The sequence below is a fragment of the Sinohyriopsis cumingii genome, chromosome 12 (genome assembly GCF_028554795.1).
Source record: "Sinohyriopsis cumingii isolate HCF-2022 chromosome 12, ASM2855479v2, whole genome shotgun sequence".
Classification (NCBI taxonomy): Eukaryota; Metazoa; Mollusca; class Bivalvia; order Unionida; family Unionidae; genus Sinohyriopsis; species Sinohyriopsis cumingii.
In genome coordinates this window covers 2263058-2284994 of record NC_142972.1, presented here as the reverse complement: position 1 = coordinate 2284994, position 21937 = coordinate 2263058, and the positions used below count along the sequence as shown (strand labels likewise).

The window sequence follows — 21937 nt, the reverse complement described above, 5'->3', positions numbered from 1 at the left end:
TAATTTTTGTTTAAGATTACTGAAAATTGTGTTTTCTCGAAACATGACCGTGTCAGGGGTTTAGAATCTTATTTTTAGCAAAGCTTCCATTTGATTAAAATCAGATCTGAATTTCACCAAGGACAGAGGTGATTGATTTCGATTGTGCCGTGTTAAGGTATGTATGTCAACATCTTGAAAATACATTTACTCATTTCATCAGCGCGATCCAAGTTTCCTCAGGAAAACAATTTTTTTCCGACAAACCCGACGGGCACATAACTTTGAATACAGGATGGGCCCGAACTAAAATTAGAGGGGCTCCGGGTGTCGGGCTATCACATATTTAGCACTGCTGGTGTAAATAAAAGATCTGTGAATTGATTGTTGCATGTTGTGGTCACTTACTCGGATTTCTGCCTATTTTCGTAACTCGCACATTTAACACTTTTACCAGGATTTAAAATATCCAACAGTATGTCTGGAACAGCGACAGCTTTTAGTCTAGGCCTAGCATTTGCGTATCCTAGAGCTGTCATTTTTTTCAGGATCGTTCTCGTAACATTCCTTTAGAAATGTGATGATCACAGAGTGCTGTATGGTGTTGCTTTGAAAGCAACTCGCTTGTAATAATGTATCCATACTTTCTTTATGCCTTTATCTTTAGAAAAGAAAAACAAAATGCTGTCCACAGGCTTTTCTTAATGTGCTATTACACCCGTAAGCAACGCAAAACGGCATTGTCTTTTACTCTAGCAACTCCCAGCTGGGATGCTAAGAGTCGCTACTATGACGTCACACTCCGAAAGTAACCGAATAGGCGCGGAAATTTTGCATACGAGGTCATGGAAATTCAGCTCCTAGAAGATATGCCAATATTTAAATATTGGCATTACGGTCGCAGATAATACTTCAGAGTCAGGTTTTCTTCTATAGTGCTTTTATTATTATTCTGTATTTCCATTGGTTTCTGGTCTCCTTTAAGCCTGGATTGCTGTTAAGTGTGACATCATTCATGAACATTAGCTGAGCAGCCAGTAATATTAAAATGTACTGATTACACCGTTATTTCAAGTAGAAATGACTGCATTATACAATCAATATTGTAAGGAAAAAAGAAAAGGGATTGTTGTTTTTAAGTTCATAAGGGCTTTTCTGAATAAGGTGTTGGAAAGTAGCTTTCATTTTCACCCACCAGGTATAAAATGAAATTCATGTATTCTCAAACCATTCCATTTATTTGTACCCACTACCGATTTTAAAAACTGAAGGCATCAAGGATATAAACAATGCACACAACTTCATGCTGTTGGCATTTCAAATCAAATGGGAGTTTCTTTAGCAACATCATTGCCATATTTGCATGGGCCAGTCTGTTTTCAACAAACAGATGTGAGGTAGTTCGCTGTCTTTGATAATCTCAATAATTAATTAAGTTTTAGAGTTACAGCTCTTTGAGCATGTGTATACAAGAGTACCTCCTATTTATTTGTTCACTTTGTTTTAGAAATATTATAACTTGACATTGCAGATATTGGATGCAGGCTACACAGTTTTTACTGAAATGGCTTGTTCTAGAATCCAGAAAATGACAGCAAGCAATCTACTTGTTTGCATCAGGAGCTTCTGTTTGCTTTGAAAGGCCAATAAATTGTCAGTGTTAGGGATCCCTTGGCAAGTCAAGTTAAAAATTATCAATCAATGAATGAAATGACAATTTTTCTGCATTTTTTTATATCCATGATGCAGTTTGTTTTTAACGTCAGTAGAAGGGTAAAAATGGAAGGGTGTGCAAATACTCTGGTTATCTGTACTTTTTTATTTGCACTTCAGGAACCTTAATACTCATGCTAGAAAGAGACCTTACTCAGCAAGGAATAAACTCGAACAATTTACATCAGAAGAAAGTTTAATATCAGAGGGTGTTCAAGTGAAGATTGAGAACTGTGAAAGAGCTTCATATCTTAAAAAAGCAATAACAACATACGTGCTTTCACATGGCAGCATTCAGAATCGGGTAAAGTAATTTTTATTCATTGCTGATAAGTGACATATTGGTGAAAGATTAATTTTTTTTATGCACATTGGAATTTCATATGCAAATTTAGTCATTGCCTTTAATTGTAAGTGAAGTATTCATCTGTAAATGAAATGTGAATTGTTCACTTACTACACTTATAGTTCACTTATAAGTGACATATAGGTTAATGATTATCATTTTATATGCAAATTAGGCATTTCACTTATAAATGAGGTTTACTGTGAAATGTAAGTCTTCACTTATGGTGCTTACATGTGATATAGAATTGAAATCATGCTAAATTTAATGAACTTGGGTTCTGAAAATGTGCCCAATTCTGCCTCCTTCCTCCCTTTCCGGTTTTTAGAATGTATACATATAAATGGCTATTGATAAGTTCTGACCTCATAAAAATCTTGCACACATCATTTAAAAAGACAGTTTATGAAATGATTCCAACACATTAACCTATGGTTATGAGTCACCACATTTGTAACAGCTTGCACAATATCAAGATTTTAGCTTAGATGAAACAATTGTGACATCCATACACACAATTTATTTTTGTAAGTACATGTACCAAATACGATTGGCCCATACAACTGAATTATAAGCAGTGTCCTAATTTAGTGTTTAATAATATTGTCATTAGTGAAATTACAGCAAACAGTTTATTGATGGATGCAGAAAAAGTCCTTGTCAAGGCCCATCAGATTTCGAAATCTTATTTTAATGGATTTGTTGTATAATGTACACTCACGTCAACATTTTGCAATTTACAGACACACACTTTGCATTATTCTTGCTGTGATAACTAAGGCAGAGATGGCAACTCCTACGATTTGGTCAGAGCAGCTCTTAGAATTAGGCCATCCTTCTGAGAAAAATTTGAGCTCTGATGAAAACATGGAAAACTGATATTTTTGCCTTTCAAAAGAAATGTATGAAATCATTTGTTTTTTGTGTGTCATGAAGCAGACATTTTTTCTTTGTTATGTGTTCCTCGATTATGTGTTCTCCATTAGGAAAACATCAGAGTCATTGAGCATCATAGAGTAGGCCCTTGATTCTGTTGGCCAAATGTAAATCAACTCCTATATTTTCTTTGGTAAAATTTAGCTCATGTTGCTTTTGTTCAGTCATTCACTTCTTTATTTGAGTGAAGTGGTCACCTGGTCACCGTTAACTCATTTTTTTTTGTTGTTGTCAAAATACAGAACAGAAATAAAAGAAAACATGAACAGAAGTTTCACGACAAGTTGGACGTATTTCCCAGCATCACAAAATCTAGACATGGCAGTGAGTTTGCAATTTGTACATGGTTTAGGACCAACATTTAGGTAGCATGCAGTGGACAGACAGATTTAGAGAGACACATTAAAACTTCAAAACACAAGAGCTATTCACTTCTTCAAAATAATCATTGCTGTATTTAAAAGATCAAATAGCTTTTTTTCAGCTGGAAATGATCTGTCATTAATAAATGGAGAAAGAAATTTCACAAACTTTCTTGTCACAATATTCTACCGTTTGCCATGCTGACAAAGCAAGGTCTATGTTTTGCATGATGTTTCCACATTTGGCTTAGAAATGCCACTGTGCCAGAACAGAAACCAGTGCAGTTATTAAATTATTTGCAAAGGAAACATGTGTCTTGTGCAGCTGAGCATCTTCATGATGTTCCTTTTAGCATTGCAGTAGACAACAGTACAGATTTAAATGATATACAGCTGTACCATGCTGTTCTTAAAAAAAATTTTTGCCAGCGCTTGGATGTGTAATCATTTTTTTACTTCTGTTGCCTGAAATGAAAGTGGACAGTACTGGTGGAAACATCTTCAGGTAAATACTAATATATTTGGGGGCCCCGAGTGGCCGAGTGGTCTAAAGCACTCTCCGTTACGGATCACTGCCATCTCACCTCTATCTGCATGGGTTCGAGTCTCGGATTCGACTAATGTGGGTATGTGGGAAAGCTTGCCAGTAGCTTCTCGTGGGTCGGTGGTTCTTTCCGGGGTTTTCCCGGGTTCTTCCAACACCATTAATACTGGCCGCCATGTATAGCCTATCGTGTGCTGAAAAATGGCGTTAAACTCCACAACAACAACAACAACAACTAATATATTTGTTTTTTCCTATTGTAATCTCTTGCATTGTTTAACATCTGTAATTTGCTAATTGAATAAAGGTTTCTTTTTACCTACCCACCTACTGTTCACACATGCCTTGAGTGTGAATTCAATTGTTCATATGGTATTAAAAACTTATCTGACAGATAAATGCAAATTTATTTAATTTGTAAAGTGAAAATTTCAAACAGAAATTTCTTGTATGCTTTTATTATAGGTTTATAGCACGTATTGGTTATTATTATTGTTGTGTCAGTGTGGCAGGACTGTAGGGGACCTGTTGTATTTTACTAAACCTGTTTTCAACACATTATGAAATGAGAAATATAATAAGAATCGTTTAATTATTTTCTTTTTGGTCCAGGGTGATTGACTGTGAACTTTAGTGTCTAAAACTGTAAGCTTTGCCATCAGATAACACTAAGCATTTCCACAGGTAATACTAGTATAATGAATGGTTGCCACAAAGGTGTTGTCAAGTTTGTTCAAGATAAATAGCTTGGTTTATACTTCTGTGGTTGTGCTTGTCATCTGCTGCACCTTGATGCAAAGGGGACCAATAAACTTCCATATGATTTGAAAAACTCCCTTTGTAGATGCTTACCTCCACCTGGACAAAGTTCTACCCAGGCCAGAACTTCGATGAATCAACAACAGATGTTCCTATTCACAAGATTACCAATCATGTTTCAATAAGGTGGTTGTCACTAGATGATTGTCTTGGAAGACTATTAGAGCAGTGGGAGCCATTATACAGATTCTTCTTGAATGAAATGAAGGAACAGATGTTGCCTACTACAATACAGTCAGTGAACAGGATCTTAGTCATCATCTTGCAAGTTTGGTACCCCCAGCATGTCTTCTTCTGCCAAAAAAGCAAATTCAGTGCTGCCACAACAAGCAAATATAGTACTGCTACAACAAACAAGTCTTCTACTGCCACATGAACTCAGAGCTGTTCGATGTTTGCTTGTTGCCACAAAACCAAAACTGTACTGCATGTTCTTAAAGTCGGTACAGCTAGAGTTTAATAACGCCAATACAGATCAGCAAAAGGACAAGCCATTGACCCATCTTAAGCATACCATCTTTTTTGATCTGTACAAATAATTTCTGTTGAAATTCTTGAAGGTAGACATGGTGGCACCAGCATCAAATGATGCTGTTGGTGTGTCAGTCTCTACAGATAATCAACATGAAAATAACATTCATATCTAACCCAACTGTAAAATATTATAGTAGTATTCTCTTCAGTGTGAATCTTTTTCACAGAAATTCTTCATACGAGAATTTTCCCCAGAATGATTAGTTCCTAACAAATGCTTTGCTTGCTGCTTTGAAGAAGAGGAGAAGAATAGACCAAGTACAGTGCTCTAAAGTACTTTGTCAACAGGCTGCCAGTCTTCAAACAACTGAAGATTCCAGAGGAAACAAACATGTTAGAGTAGGAATTTGACCAGTTTCAAGCAGATGAATTATCTTCAGAAAGAGCAGATGTGGCTTGGAATTTGGAACATTACTGGCTGATCCCCTGACTGGTAGTCCAGGGAGATGTCACACCTATCTCTGATGCATTGCTAACGAAAGCCACAAGAGCCATTTACCAAGCACTAAATGCAAAACTGTAAAGCTTAATGTATGAAGGACAAAGGAGCTGATGGGATTTCTCTGAATGTGCATATTACCAGTATTCAAGTGGACAATAGATTTATTGTATTCTTTATGGATGTGTTTTAATATTATAATAATGGTCAACATTTCCTTTCATTTCAAGAGATGATTTGTTTGGTAGTTTTATAAAGTTCAGTTGCTAAACAAAAGTGTATGAGGGTGAATAAGAATAAAATGTCTAAATTCTCTATATGAATTTCCGAATATAAACAAATACACGAAACTTTACCATTTTCAGACACCACCCACTCCCATTTGAGGTGTGGATACACCTGTGCCACTCAGCTATGCTCAGATTTTATTTTCTCAAATGTTAGCATCTTTGCTAAGGTCCATTAAATTTGGGAGTTTTGTTTTAATGGTTTTATTATATAATCTTAAGACATCTTTAATAAATATTATGAAATTTTTATATCTTTATGATTCTCATGTAATTCTGATTCAATATGTTTCTCAGTGAAGTTGATTAATATGGTTTAAAGTTGTGCAGCTTTGAAAATAATTGTCCCTCTTGAAAATCTTGTTATCACTATTCCATCTACATGGATGGTGATATAAAAGTTATCCACATTTTCTTGACCCTGAGGTAAAATGGCATTGATCTGAAGTTCAGTATTCTCACCAGGGGAGCCAGCATTAAAATCTTGTTAATGCTACTTCTCCTGAATTGTTGCTTTTATCAATAGTAATACATCCTTTGTTGTGATACATGATCATTAGTCTAATTCAGACGTGAGAGTCTCACAATAGAAACAGGTTTTGATTTTAAAGTGCACTTTTTCTAAAGCAAAATGTTCTTTTATTCTTTTCACTAAGGGTTATAAATAATCCTTGAAAATAACAATTTCACCCAGGCAAAGACCAAGAACCCAGCATTGGGGCATAATGCATGATGTGTCACATGTGGTGTATCTTGAAGTTCATACTTTGGCTGCATATATGAAGTTTGTTCAAAAGCTTCAAAAATATTGTAACTGAAACTTTTTGGTACATTTTGCCTTGGACCCCCCACCCCCCCCCAACCGATCTCAGATGCAGAAGCCACTGATGCCATCATTATTGTTAATGGCCACCACAGGAGCGGCCATGAAGTTTCTTGAATTTCTACCCAGTAGTTAGGAGATTTTGATAATGGACAGAAAAGGTATCAATTATTCCAGAAACTTTTTGAAAAAGAGTGCAAATAACAACTGGGGCCCCGAGTGGCCGAGTGGTCTAAAGCGCTCTTCGTTACGGATCACTGCCATCTCACCTCTGTCTGCGGCGGTTCGAGTCTAAGATTCAGCCAATGTGAGTATGTGAGAAAGCTTGCCAGTAGCTTCTCGAGGGTCGGTGGTTCTTTCCGGGGTTTTCCCGGGTTCTTCCTCCACCATTAATACTGGCCGCCATGTATAGCCTATCGTGTGCTGAAAAATGGCGTTAAACCCCACAACAACAACAACAAATAACAACTTCAGAAATCCTTTAAAGGGACACTTTCATAATATGAACAAAATAAAAAAATTCCAAACAATTCTAATGAACTGTAGTCCTTGCAAAAGCAGAATTTTCTGACCCATAAAATAGCAACAAACATTTGGGTTTACACAGATAATCAGAGTCAAACTTTCAGATTTGAAAAGGGGGTCCCCAAGTGGCCGAGTGGTCTAAAGCACTCTCTGTTATGGATCACTGCCATCTCACCTCTGTCTGCGTGGGTTCGAGTCTCAGATTCGGCCAATGTGGGTATGTGAGAAAGCCTGCCAGGAGCTTCTTGTGGGTCTGTGGTTCTTTCCGGGGGTTTTCCCGGGTTCTTCCTCCACCATTAATACTGGCGGCCATGTATAGTCTATCGTGTGCTGAAAAATGGCGTTAAACCCCACAACAACAACAGATTTGAAAAGTGTTGACATAATTTATTAATTCTGTAATTAGCACACAGGAATAAGGTATACACATTCTAATAGCTGTGGCTGTTGTTGTAAAATGTAAACATGGGAGTAATGAAAATCCACATCCCAGAAGAAATACGTTTTATTGATAAAGAGTTTCTTAGAGGAAAATGGTGCTGATCGGACATTCCATTATGGCCACTGCACCAGCCACCTTGGAAATGTTATTATTGCTACATCTCTTCAATGGTTGGTTAAATTAACCTGGGTTTTCACCAAAAGATATGATGCTGACTTGGTCATAATATCCAGCATGGTCACCACAGCAGCTGTCTTGAAAATCTTGTTATCACAAATACTTCTGAATAAAAGTCAAATTGACATGGGGATTCCGTCAGAACTGTTCTCATTATGTATAATTGGTCCTTAATGTTGTGCCACTTGAGTATTAATGATGGCTGCCACTACTGTCATCTTCAGAATGTTGTTACTACTAGTCCTGCAGAATGGGTGGTTGGATCAACTTGGCAGTTTTATTACAGTACAAGATGCATAGTTAGTCTGAAGTGAAAATGGTGATATTTGCCTGAAAAAAAATGGTGATGCTGAAGCAACCAACATTGCCAACATTGTGGTCATCTTAAAGATCATGTTATTACTACTATAAATAATACTGTTGTAATGTCCAATAAGTCAGCCATGGCTTCTGTCTTGAATGTTATTACTACCTGAATATATGATCAAATCAGGATAGAGTTTTCAGTGAAAGACACTTTTAATGACTTGGTAGTTGTAAATGAAAATGGTGATGAACTGACATTCATTATGGCCACCACAAGGGCTATCTGGAAAATCTTATTACTTCTGCTAGATGGCTAGTCCTATCGAACATGTACTTTCACCAGAAGACTTCTTATAATGTCTAGTTGGTTCTAAATTGATATGTTGGGCTTCTGATCTCCATTATGGCCACAATTACATCTTGAAAGACTTGTTATTGTTAATCCTCCATAATGGAAAGTTGTATCAACAAGGGTTTACATCAGAAGATTTTGCATAATGTCTTGTTGATTTTAAATTAAAATAATACTGTTGTAATGTCCAATAAGTCAGCCATGGCTTCTGTCTTGAAAATCATATTTGTTGCTGCTCTTTTTAAATGGAAAATCAAGTTTTCATCCGAGGAACTCTTATGGTGTCTAGTTTGTTTTGAATGAGAATGATGCAAATTGACCTTCAGTTTGACAACCATAGTGGTCAACTTGACAATATTGTTATCTCTGCTCTTCCCAGATGATTAGTTATATCAGCTTGGGGTTTTCACCAATAGATTTCTTATGATACTTGGTTGGCTGTAAATGATAATAGTGCAAGTAGTACATCCAGTATGATTGACATGATGGTTATGTTGAAAATCTTGTTATTGTGGATATTAATAAGTGTCTATTTTTTTTACCCAAACTTCTAATGATATTAGTCTTCAATAAAAATGGTTCCAGTCTGACATCCAACATGTCACCATATCAGCTAATTGAAAAGTTGTAAGAGTATCCGTGATTGTTTCAAGATTCAGCAGTTTAACTCGTTAACCCCTGTCGCCGCATTTACGTAGCAGGAGGTAGTAGCCTACTGTTGAGCTCTGTAGCATCAAGGTTATGTATGATGCACTAAAGTGGGTGGTATTATAGAAAGGTGGACAGATGTAGCTCTACAATGATACCAAATAAGCTGGACGTTTTAGTTGCACTACATAATACAGAGGGAAAAACCTAATTGTTTTGCCCCCTTTCCCCCCCCACCAAATTTGTCCGTGGTCGGAATCTAATTTTGTGTCCGGGTTTTAGACTTTTAGGCCTCCAATCTAAGGCAGACTGGTTCTGAACTGTACACAGACAGGTGAACCTTTGCAAAAAGCAGGATAAGTTGGGCATTTGGAATAAAGAGTGGCCTCAGTAGGAAAATGATGGGTCCATGAAGGAAAAAAAAAAAGAACTTTTTACCCTTCTGCTCATGCGCAAGCAAAATAACCATTGGAAAATGATGTTTCTAACACAACTAGGCATTCAGCTAATGGAAAATCTGTTGGAAGTCAATGTATTAGGATGTATTCAGAAATAGCCCCAAAAAAGTGTTACCAACTCGAATTTCAGGCAATAACGACAAAAACCTCCAGGAGTTAATGAGTTAATGGGTGCATTTTGATGACATCAACAAATTTGAATATTCCTCGCATTTTCACTTTTGCATCGACATTCCACATAGATTACAAATTTAGCCATTCCGTGTCAATTTGTAAAAAATTTCCAAAATCCTTGTTAATGGGTACATTTTGATGATGTCACCAAATTTGAATATTCCTTGCATTTTTAACTCATTCGGCTCCAGCGCTGTTATCAGTATCTCTGCTGATATGCCTCAGAAGCACAAAGCTGTGTCTAGCTGCTTGTGCCCCATAGTTTTTACCTGTTTGAAAACATTGTGCACATGCATTCACTCTTACCTTAATTTCTCTTCTTACATCCAAACAGACAGAGGAAAAAACCTAATTTTTAGGACCCATTTTTTTCTCACCCAAATTTGCCTGTGGTCGGAATCAAATTTTGTGCCCGGATTTTAGACTTTTAGGCCTCAGATCTAAGGCAGACCGGTCTGAACTGCACACAGACAGGTGAACCTTTGCAAAAAGTAGGATAAGGTGGGCATTGGAATAAAGAGTGGTCTCGATATGAAAATGATGGGTCCATTATGCAAAAGAAAAAAAGCAAAAAAAATAGAGAACTCCATTTTTTACCCTTCTGCTCATGTGCAAGCAAAATAACCAATGGAAAATGATGTTTCTAACATGACTAGGCATTCAGCTAATGGAAAATCTGTTGGAAGTCAATGTATTAGGATGTATTCAGAAATAGCCCAGAAAAGTGTTTTAAACTCGAATTTCAGGCGAAAACGACAAAAACCTCCAAGGGTTAATGAGTTAATGGGTGCATTTTGATGATGTCAACAAATTTGAATATTCCTTGCATTTTTAATCACATTTGCATCGACATTGCACATAAATTACAAATTTAGCCATTTCTTGTCAGTTTGTAAAAAAAAATCCAAAATCCTTTGATGATGTCACCAAATTTGAATATTCCTTACATTTTTAATAACTTTTGCTTCGATATTGCACATAAATGACAAATTTAGCCATTCCTTGTCAATTTGTAATTTTTTTTCTCCAAAATCCTTATTAACTCATAAACCCCATGGCACCGCGTTTGGAATGAAGAGTGGTCTCGATACGAAAATGATGGGTCTGTTGAGCAAAAAAAAAAAAATCCAGCTTTTACCTTTCTGCTCATGTGCGAGCAGAATAACCAATAACCAATGGAAAATGATGTTTCTAACACAATTTGGCATTAGGCTAATGGAAAATCTGTTGGAAGTCAATGTATTAGGATGTATTTAGAAATAGCCCCAATAAAGTGTTTCCTACTCGAATTTGAGGCGAAAACAACATAAACCTCCAGGGGTTAATGAGTTAAAGGATGCAATGGTTTTATCTTGAATTTCTAAAAATTATTTTTTTACCTAGTAGAGAATTAGTTTGTTATGGTTATTTTCTTTATCTATAGAATAGGAACAAAGAAGAAAAGGAAGATACCCAAAGACATGAGGAGAATATAGAAGAGGAGGAGGAAGCAGGAGATAAGTTTGAAGGAAATTGGGAAATTCTGCCAACATCCAAAAAATTGGACCAGACAAACACTAAAGATCAGATACAGAATAAGGTACAGTATTTATTTACCTTAAGTTTGCTTCTAATAGTAGAGGGAGATTTTGTACAACCTCTAGCTTTACTAGCAGTGTCAGCATCCACACATATTAAATCATATTCATATGTAGAGCCTCAATGCATCTAAACCATTCTTGTTTCTAGACAACAGTTTGACGTGGAGCTTGTTAAGTACCTACCCCCAGTGGAGGAGGCTTGCTTTGTTCATTATTTGTACATTATTTCTTGATGTTTTCATTTTTCTTAACGTTTTGGAATGCAACTTACATTATGTTATACCTGGAATCAGGAAACTTAGTGGTAGGGTATATCTTTACAAGTGCTACACTCTCTTTTTACAAAAGTAGGTCAGTACAGTATCCGGTCCATCCACCATTCACTGTTACTATATTTTGTGCTGAGAGTTTAATTTTCAAGCCATGTTCATGCCACAATCATCAAACTAGATGATTTCATGCATCTCTGTACTTCACCCGTAGAACAAAAAGAAACATTGAAATTACTTCTTTTTAAAACTTGCAAAACAGAATTTGCCCCATATCAACATAATGGTCTTTAAAACAATTGGTTCAGATGATGACGTAAATAAAAGAATTGAAATCACTTTGTTCATGACATAAATGGCTACTGGTAGAACGCAACAGTCAGTACAGTGTACACAATTCCATGCATTAAAAAATTGTCATACTCTCTCATAAACAATGCTATTTTCAAAGTTAAAGTACAGAAAAACTCTCTTGTAACCTAGCTTGTGGATCTTTTTGTATTTTAATATACAGTGCCACATTATTCTGACTTGGAGAATAAATGTTATCACTTGGAAACTGTTGAGACCACTAGCCATTAACTGCATATAGGCTTGAATTGCATGAGGAGACAAAGTTAGACGTGCAGGAACTGGTCATTTAATGTATGGGGGCTAGACTATTCTATCCAACTGGGATATTGTTTGTTATTTCATTCATCAAAGATTTCAGAAAAGAAAAGGAATGAGGTGGTGTCCTTTTTTTATTGAACAAATCTCAAGTTTAGATCACCCCTCTGTAACACACAAACACAAATTTTAAGAAAAATGTCATCTGCAGCCATGTTTTTTAACCAAGCAGTGATTTCACCCTGCCTTCCGCAGTCACAAATTAAACTTCTTTGGTTTGATGAGCAAAGCATGGTATGTATTCATAGATATTACTTGAATGGATGCTGAAACACGTCATAATCGATTATACTTCATAACCCAGTGAAACTCAAAGGAGTTAATAAGTTGCCTTCAAAACAAGGTGATTTTTTACCATACAAGAGGTATACTACACTAGCCATACCCATTGTGGTTAAGTAATCTGAGTCTTCCTCTGACCCTTCCCACCCCATCTGTGATATTTGGACATTTATGATGGGGTGTAGGATCAGAGTAAATTTGCTATCGAAAACTTGAATTTTACTGCCACTGTTTGTGGTGGCATATGGTAGCCACTTGCCAGCTGGCCTGGCTTAAGCAATGGTTCATTGAGATGTGTCTGCATGAAATCAATAGTAAAGTGAATTAATTTCTGAGAAATTGTGAATATTTTAATTGCTCTCTCTAGAATCCCCTTATAAACAGGATGAAACATCGGTGTTGGTGAAATTTGACCGGGTACTCACCATTTGCATTGCTAGTCACATGACTACACAAATCCCACAGCCTACATTTCTATGAATCATGCAATATCGACAATGAACCCATTTCCAAATATAAAATGAAACTTGCATACTGTTTGTAAAAGAGCAAAAGGACACATAATTCTCAACATATATATTCCCAGAACAATGTCCAGAAAATTCTCACTGTCACAGCACCATGGAGAAAGATTCACCAATAATGGGTTTTTTGTACCTTGTAACTATGGTATTGACATGTATTCTTTTGTCTGATGAATCTGGCTTTGCAGTGGCAAATTCAAACTTTTTGATAGGCAATTGACTCTGACCCTACAACCCAACATAATTGTACAAATATCAAAAATGGAGTGAGTACAGTCAGAGGAAACTTATATTAACATTTTAGGTGTCACTTACAATAGGCCCAGGAAGCTTCTTTCCATTCACTAACCATCAAAGGTCGCAAACAAAAGCCTACTGTCTTTTGATCTCGGTGAGTTTGAGCAGCAGCTTAATCCATCAGTTGTTAAAAGTGTGAAAAGATGTTTTTATGCCTGACAGGAACATCGATCATGTGTTTCACAGCTACAGGTAAGCTGTCAATTTGTAATTTTACTTAGGAGGCGTTTCTGCTGATAATGAGATAAAACTGTACATGTGTGTGTCTGTGTGTGTGTGTGAGAGAGAGAGAGAAATGACCACATGTTCACAGTTGTAGTGTTCTTGATTGTTGCTAAATAGCTAAACTAAATACATGTATCTTGGTGGCATACTACAACTTCTTATAATAAGAATACATGTGTAGTGGTAATAATGATACTGCTACAAATAATAATGCTATCCTATTCATTTTGTAGTACACATATTATCTTGAACCAGGTTTGGGTACTGTACCTGCTTTCAGAGGTCACCTGTCTACAAAGACCCATTTTGCCATTTCCCATGGGTGGCTGCTGTAGACAAGTTTGACTATTTAGAGCTGCATAAGACCAGTGTCTAACTCTCTAATGAGGTGCAAGCCATTGCTATGTCATGGGACAGTCTAATTCATGTTTGGACAAAATGATGGTCACATTTTGGCACTCTCACACTGCTTTCTCTTAATTTTGCCATTAGCACACCAAAGCTATAGCAGATTCCATTCATCAGTAGCCTCATACTCTTCAGTGAGGGTGAGTATTACTTGCATTTGTTTTTTATTCGTCAGTTACTCCCCCACCAAACTGACTTGCCAATTTGCTTCTCTTGCCGTGAATAATCCATAAAATCCATTATGAATTCACAAAGATTTATTAACACCATCAACAGATGAAATAATTATATTTTATGTACACAAAAATTCCACTTGTTGTCTCTTGTAAACTAAACATCCTGTGAATACTGTACACAAATGGGCATATTTTACTTGCTCTTTACTTACCTTTCTTCTTTAGAACTCTCACTGGAAATTTTTAAAACTAATAAAACACTTAACAAACCTTGAACTATGAACACTCATGCTAACAATGTATATTTCCCAAACATTTATTTAACGATTATTCAAAAGAAAAAGAAGCTCCACGAAATCAAATGCATTTGCATCAGGGTCTAAATCCGTTGCTGGTCCTTGGTATAGCCTCTTGTCAATGTGTGTTTTATCATTTACGATCATCGATCATCTCTACTTTCATTTTCTTCTTCTTCAACATTCTCATTTTCGTCACTACCGCTGTTATTTTCAGCAGCTTTTTCGATGTCACTATCAATCTCGTCTGATTAAAATCCAGAAAATTCTCCATCAGAATCTGTCAAGTAAACGTCTGCTCCTAGAGGCTGATTCTCATCAATTTGCATCAATTTAAAATCGAAATATTTTTACTAAATCAACTGATGTCAAAGTGAAAAAAATTTCCCGCTGTTCAGCAATGTGCGCTCTATCTATGTAAGCTAAAGTTTGATTGGTTAAACTGCCTGCATTAGTAGGAAATGGCTTTAAATCAACCAATGGTTTGCGCCGAGTTAACTCGTCGTGCGGGAGAAAGGCCTTGCTAAATACTGCCTCTTAAACTCGGCGCTCGGGAGACAAGCTATGCAAACTCAGCCACTTTAGTGAGGCTCGCAGGAGATCAGGGGTGTAAAGTACGACGAGTATACTCGTCACCAGGGGTTAATGTGTTAAGGCAGTGTTTCACGATTAAATGGAAATATGGTAATGTCACTAATGAACAATGTAGTATTGTTTATACATCAGATTTTGGAGATCACAAACTCTGCTTTACAATGTCACATGGAAATAGGGTATTATTGCTACATGAGTTTGGTGGAGAGCTATGTAGTATTGCTATTTCATCAGGCTTTGAAGATCACAAAATCAGTGCCTGGAAATAGGGTATTATTGCTACATGGATTTGGGGGATAGCTATTTACCGATAGTATTGTTACTACATCATGCTTTGGAGATAACAAAATCAGTGCTTAGAAAGAGAGTATTATTACTACATGGGTTTGCTGGAAAGCTATGTAATATTGTTATTACATCAGGATTTAGGATTTAGAGATCACAAATCATTATTTAGAAATAGGGTATTGTTACTACATGAGTTTGGTGGAGAGCAATGTAATATTGTTGCTACATCAGGATTTAGAGATCACAAAATCAGTACCTAGAAATAGGGTATTGTTACTATATATGCGTTTGGTGGAGAGGTATGTAGTATTCTTACTACTTCAAGCTTTGAAGATCACAAAATCAGTGCCTAGAAATATGGTATAGTTACTTAAAAATGGGTTTGGTGGAGAGCTTGATGTAGCATTGTTACCTCACCAGGTTTTGAAGAAAACAAATCAGTGCCTTAAGAAATAGGGTATTGTTACTGGATGGATTTGGTAGAGAGCTATATAGCATTGTTACTACACCAATATTTTTGTCATAAGCATTCAGCATTTTTTACTTTGGGGTTGGCAGCTATGACTTTAAGAAACTCAAGATGTATGCAATACATAGACAATACTGTCAGTTTTACATATTTTTTTACCACTATTCCCATCCAGAATTGAAATATTGTATACACTGTGTTTGTCCATTTCATAATACTTGTATCTAGATTTATCTGGATTTAAATAATTTGAAAATATTAAACATTACCCACTGCAGAGTGACGTCTCCATCAGTGTTGTGTACTATGAGTATATTTTGGCTTCTATTTTTGTCTGAACAACCTTTATTTGTATTATAACGTGTTTTGCTGTAGAAACAGTGTTTGTGTTTTTGACACACTACAAGGTTTGGTTTGATTCAGTTTCTGCATGGTGCTTATTTTAACTCATGTGATCATACTGCACAATTGGTACCAGTTCATTTGCATCCTTTAATAGATTTCACAGACATGATTAGTGTCACTCACAGAGCCCAAGCTCAGTCTCAGCATTAGGACCCAAGTGTAATTACTATATTAGCTTTGATTTTTGTTTTACAATGATTGTAACAAGTCTCATCCTTTGGGCATTGTTTTTTTATTTTATATTTCTATCTACAACTTTTCTATTTTCAGGATAGTTTAGGTCATTTCAAATTACTAGTTGACATTACAACTACTTCAGACAAGACAGGAGAGGAACCAATAGAGGTAAGAACCATGACATGCTTTATCAAAATACCGTGGGAACCGTTTATCAATATGCATTAATGCCCTATTATACATATTGTACATATTGAATATCATTGTTGCATCATTACCTGTACTGTGTGTGACAAAAGCTATTTGATGTAAAGAAATATTGGATTTATACACAGTACTTTGGATTATTATGAAATCATTCAAAGCCAACCTGGATTGCATCAGTGTTATATCAGGACATTAAAGACAATAGGAATTCATTAGAAACATTCTGTTTTTTTTTCTTTACTTGTGATATGACATTTAGGATTATTCCAAATTTAATTTCACAATATTATAAATGTGTTGTGAGTTTTCATTTTTATTATAGGGAAATAAATTGCTTCTTGGTTTTACTTAAAAGTGTTGGTTTCACTTTCTTTCTCTTAAATATTTTAAGACCTAGACTTGTAATATGTATTGATGTGTCATTATGAACAAAACAAACATTTTAACAGTTACCTTTTCCAATTAAGTATGTTATGAGCTAGTGGGATTAGTGGAATCCTTTCACCAAAACTACATCCATTTGATTGAGCCAATTAGACAGCATACATAGTACAAAGTCCCATGAACCTCATATTTGTCAAATTTAAGTTTATCCCCTTAAACTCCCTTTACTTGATTATATGGAGTGTTAGAACCGCTTTGTCTTAAAGTAAGAACAGAAAAGAGTGAAAACCAAGTTTAGTAAACTTCAGTAAATAATTTTTTTCCCTAGAATATAAAGCGAAATTTAAAAAAAAAAAATTACAGTATGGTGAATTAAATCCCAAACAGTCCTGAAAGTTCTATCACAAGTTAGGGTATTCTGAACATATATGAAAACCAAAGACACAGTAAGAGGCCCAGGATAAGGTCGACAGTTCATATCTAGAACAAGTTGTCAACAAGATCAGGTCTATTGCTAAAAGCTTAGCAACAAGCATGGGAAACATCAGATATACAAGGAATTTCTGAGGGGAAAACCATTGTCCTGAACTCAAATCCAAGTAAATATGTATACCTACAGATAATAGTAACCTTAAAATATAATTTACAATCATAAAAAATTAGCTGTGTGATATATTGTTTACCTCAAAAAAGACTTCACTCAAGTAGGCCCTAAATTAAACCCTCAATTATGGACAAATGTCAATCACAGAATACAAATTCAGTGTACATAACAGGAGAGCATCATCAGATCTTTTGAAATGATAATGATTCATCATCAGACATAGTCATCATTTAAAATTAAATAATTTAAATGACTTCTCAAAAACCACTGAATAAATTTCATCAAACCAGATGAAAAATATGAACCCTGCAGAGTCTTCCAGATTCTTACAGGAATGCTGTTCAACATTATAGTATTGCAGCCAATATTAAAACCTTAGAAACCTTTAAGCAACTTTGTTTAAAAACCGCTCAACGTAATTTGAACAATTATGATGGAGCATATCCTGTCATGAAGATGTATAAGACAAACTTTCAATAAGTTTCCTCAAAAAAACAGAATTTGACCAAATTGTACAGAAAGCACATTGGTATAAAGATCTTTAAAGTTTTTGAGTTATGACAATATACAATTAAATGTGACTACTGCTAAAAATAGAAGGAAAAAACCCATCAGACTTCTCAATAACCACACAATAGAATTAAACCAAATTTTATGGAAAGCATCCTAGCTTAAAGGCCTTTCAGATTAATAGAACTGATGCTATTTCCCAATTAAATATGGTGCCCATCACTGAAAATAGAAAACACCAACACAACTTTAAAAACTCCTTAACATCATTTAACCAGCTCTTATACAAAGCATCCTGGCATAGGGATCTTTCACTATTTGTCATATGATGTTGATGTGCCATCAAATATAGATGAAGGGATAAAGAAATTGGAGAAATCTTTGCAACAGTTACTTTCATAAAACATTAAGTCAGCAGCATTGGAGGAAATTTCAGCAGAAAGCATTCAGAATTTTCAGCCAATTGCTCTTGCATTTGGCTTTTGGGCAAATGTCAGACAGATGAGTAATATTAAACTCACTTTGGCCTCTTGTCACAGCAGTAAAATAGAAATAATAAATCATGTGCAATACAGTGTTGATAATATGTATGATTCTGCATACTGGTAGATCCATGTATTTATATCAAAGGTTCCCTTTAGCCAACACAACGAAGTGAAGAGTTTATTCATTATTACATTTCAGGGTAGAATTTAGACTGAAATCTTGACCTCACAGACAGCTACCAGATTTAAATTGTTCCCCATACAAAAAATAAACATGGGCCTTCTTGTTTTTACTACCTTGGCAATTCAGATCATTGACCATGTAAATGGAATGAAAGTTACAAATGCTCATTACTTTGAAAGAAAGAAAAACTTGAGTGGCCTATAGATGAACCATTTTGCTTAAAATAACAAAGTAAGTATTAATGCCTGCAAAAGTTGTTAATATAGTTATGGTTGATTGTTATGTGGTACATGCTTTTTAAAGAAATCCTTATTAAATTGCTTGCTGTTGCCATCATGATGCACTGTTTTGCTAGATAATTTATAAGGCAAGAACAGTGTATGGCAGTGTTCTTTACAGTTCAGAATAGAGAATGGGGGTGGTAATTACTGCCACTGTCTTTGCAATCTATTACCAGCAAGTATCAATAGACAATACTGTAAAACTTTGGAATGTTTTTAACATTTTGCTTGAAAAAATATAGTTTTAGATTATTTTTACTTATGTTAATTAGATATCAATGTTAGCTCTCTACTGTTGACACCATTTTCATTATTTTAGAGAAACACCATGTCAATATGACCATCCTTGAGATGTAGATATAAGTATACTTTTAAAGATAGGTATCAAGGGATCCTATTGGGCATTACATCAGCATTGTTTTAATACAGGACCTACTAAAACTACTTGTTTTTGACAGTGCTTGATTTTGACACTATGCACATTTTGGTTTCATTTATATTTTACGTTTTCATAAGCCATATCTAATTCTCAATCTGTTTTGTTTTTCAAGTTGACAGTGGTTTGATCAAACCATGAATTTGATACTTGTTAAATGTCAAGTAGGGTCCTTAATTCAGTTCACACAGGATGCTTATTTGAACTCATATGATCATGCTGCACAGTTGGTACCTGTTCTTTTGCAACCTTTAATAAATTTCACCGACGTTATGAGTAAAGTGTCACTCACATAGCCCAAGCTTAGTCTCCACATAAGTACCCATATGTGTTTACTAGACCAACTTTTAGCATAGACTACTTTGATGTATGTTGTTATTTTTATTTTACAATGGTTGTAAAAACTTTCATCCATTGGGCATTGATTTTTACTTTATATTTCTATCTACAACTTTTTTATTTTCAGGATTATTTAACTTATTTCAAATTATCGTGTGAGACTACAACTATATCAGACAAGACAGGAGAGAATTCATTAGAGGTAAGAACTATGACTTGCTCAAGATGCTTTGAGAATGGTTCATCAGAAAGCACAGATGACCTATTATCCATATTGATTATGATTCTTGCATCATTACTTGTACTGTGTGTAACAAAACCATCATGGTTAAAAGTAAAGAAATATTTTGCTATTAGCAATGTTCACAGAACCTGAAATTAGTAGTGATATTTTGATATATGCATCAATGGTTTCAAAACGCTGATGTTAGTCATCTATTAATTGATGGAGAGTCACACTTAAGCTGATGAAAACTTATACTTTCATCATAAAATTAGAAGTTGATGGGGGAGATCATTATGAGCAAGGAGATTCAGAATGGTCTAGAGTATTCTTGTACCATTTAAAATCTAGCAAAATCTTTTTATAGTGGTATTTTTCTCAATCTATTCTGAATTTGGTAATGTCTAATTTGGAGCAATGCATCTTTAGCAAATAAAGTTTGCAGATTGTGAAATTTAGGATCCAAATATAGGAACTGGATTTTGCAAATACACCTTATGTTGCAAAAGTTTCAATCAGCTTTGTGCTCAGAAAGTTTTATAGTCTTTGATATTGCAACAATGCATATATCAGCATCTTTATTTCATGTATGTATTTACTGCATTAATCCATTACATAACTGTCTACAGTTTCTTTCAACTTTTGATCCATTATTTCATACCGTCCACCGTCAGAGTGTTTAGTTTCCATTTAAAAGTCAATGTCAAGGCTAGTCTTGCATTATTTGATGCAGAAAGAAAATGTTTATCATTTTATACGTATTTTACTGTCATTATGTTAAACAGTATGGGATTGGGCATGAGTTGTCTAACTAGCCTAGGTCATTCTCAAAACATACACAGATGATGAAAAGATGAAATTCATTTTAGAAAATTTCAAACACATTTAAAAAAGACCAAGGTAAAATATTTTGTATATTAAATGAGATGAAGCATGTGAAAGGTAAAGATGATAAACATAAGTAGAGCGATTAGTGAGGGAAAGCAAGAAGACACTGCTCTGTTTGCAGACCACTTTTTCTTTTTCATTTATTATAAGTATTAAAATCAACCAGTTTCATGGGTATGTTTTTGAATATTTAAGAGTGACAGAATTTGATTTTATTGTTCACATTTCAGTACTAAATCCAGAGTTACACAAAATGTGTTAAAAGATAGAACGAAAAATCTTTGGATAATAAATAAAGGGCAATAGAACAAGCAGTGCTCAGCATCTTCATTGTTATAGCAACACATACACATGGTAGCATCTACTAAGTTCACTATGTGAAGATTGGAATTGATGGGACTACATGAATGTCTGTGTTTAGTATGTAGGATTTTAAGGTGACTTGACAATATCATAATATGGCTATAGGCCTGTTATTTTCACAAAGATAATAAAGATTAGGAACTTTTGGATATCTCTGGCAGAGTCCCAAATACAAGTTATACATGTACATGGGAGCAAACACGTCTGGAAAAAGCCCATAAAGACTAAAGTTTGGTAGAAATGGGTGTAATGCTTTGGGAATTTTGTAGATGATAATGATATGCCTTACATGTCCTTTATGGAAGAAGTTCACGTTTGTTAAGTACTTGAGTATTTATAATTAAATACAATATGGACAATCTCTTCTTCCTTCCATTTGCATGAGTATATCAACCTGTTTCTGCATGAGAAATTTCTTGAGAGGAATAATAGGTACAGCTTACAATTTAATTTTTCTTGAATCTGTCTGAATCATTATTAGAGCAAATTTTCCAGACTTGAGAAACGTGT

The 21937-nt window shown here is 35.2% G+C and overlaps 1 protein-coding gene across 5 annotated transcripts in view; it reads left to right on the top strand.

Annotated features, from left to right (window-relative positions):
• LOC149785918 (uncharacterized) overlaps window positions 1-21937 on the top strand; it is a 173485-nt gene that overhangs the window by 34801 nt on the left and 116747 nt on the right. For all 5 annotated transcript variants that reach the window (XM_089976152.1, XM_089976148.1, XM_089976149.1 and 2 more), the window contains exons 4-7: window positions 1813-1996; window positions 11288-11443; window positions 16617-16691; window positions 20081-20155. In XM_089976152.1, coding sequence (XP_089832278.1) covers window positions 1813-1996; window positions 11288-11443; window positions 16617-16691; window positions 20081-20155 — 490 coding nt within the window. The remainder of the gene's footprint in view (window positions 1-1812; window positions 1997-11287; window positions 11444-16616; window positions 16692-20080; window positions 20156-21937) is intronic.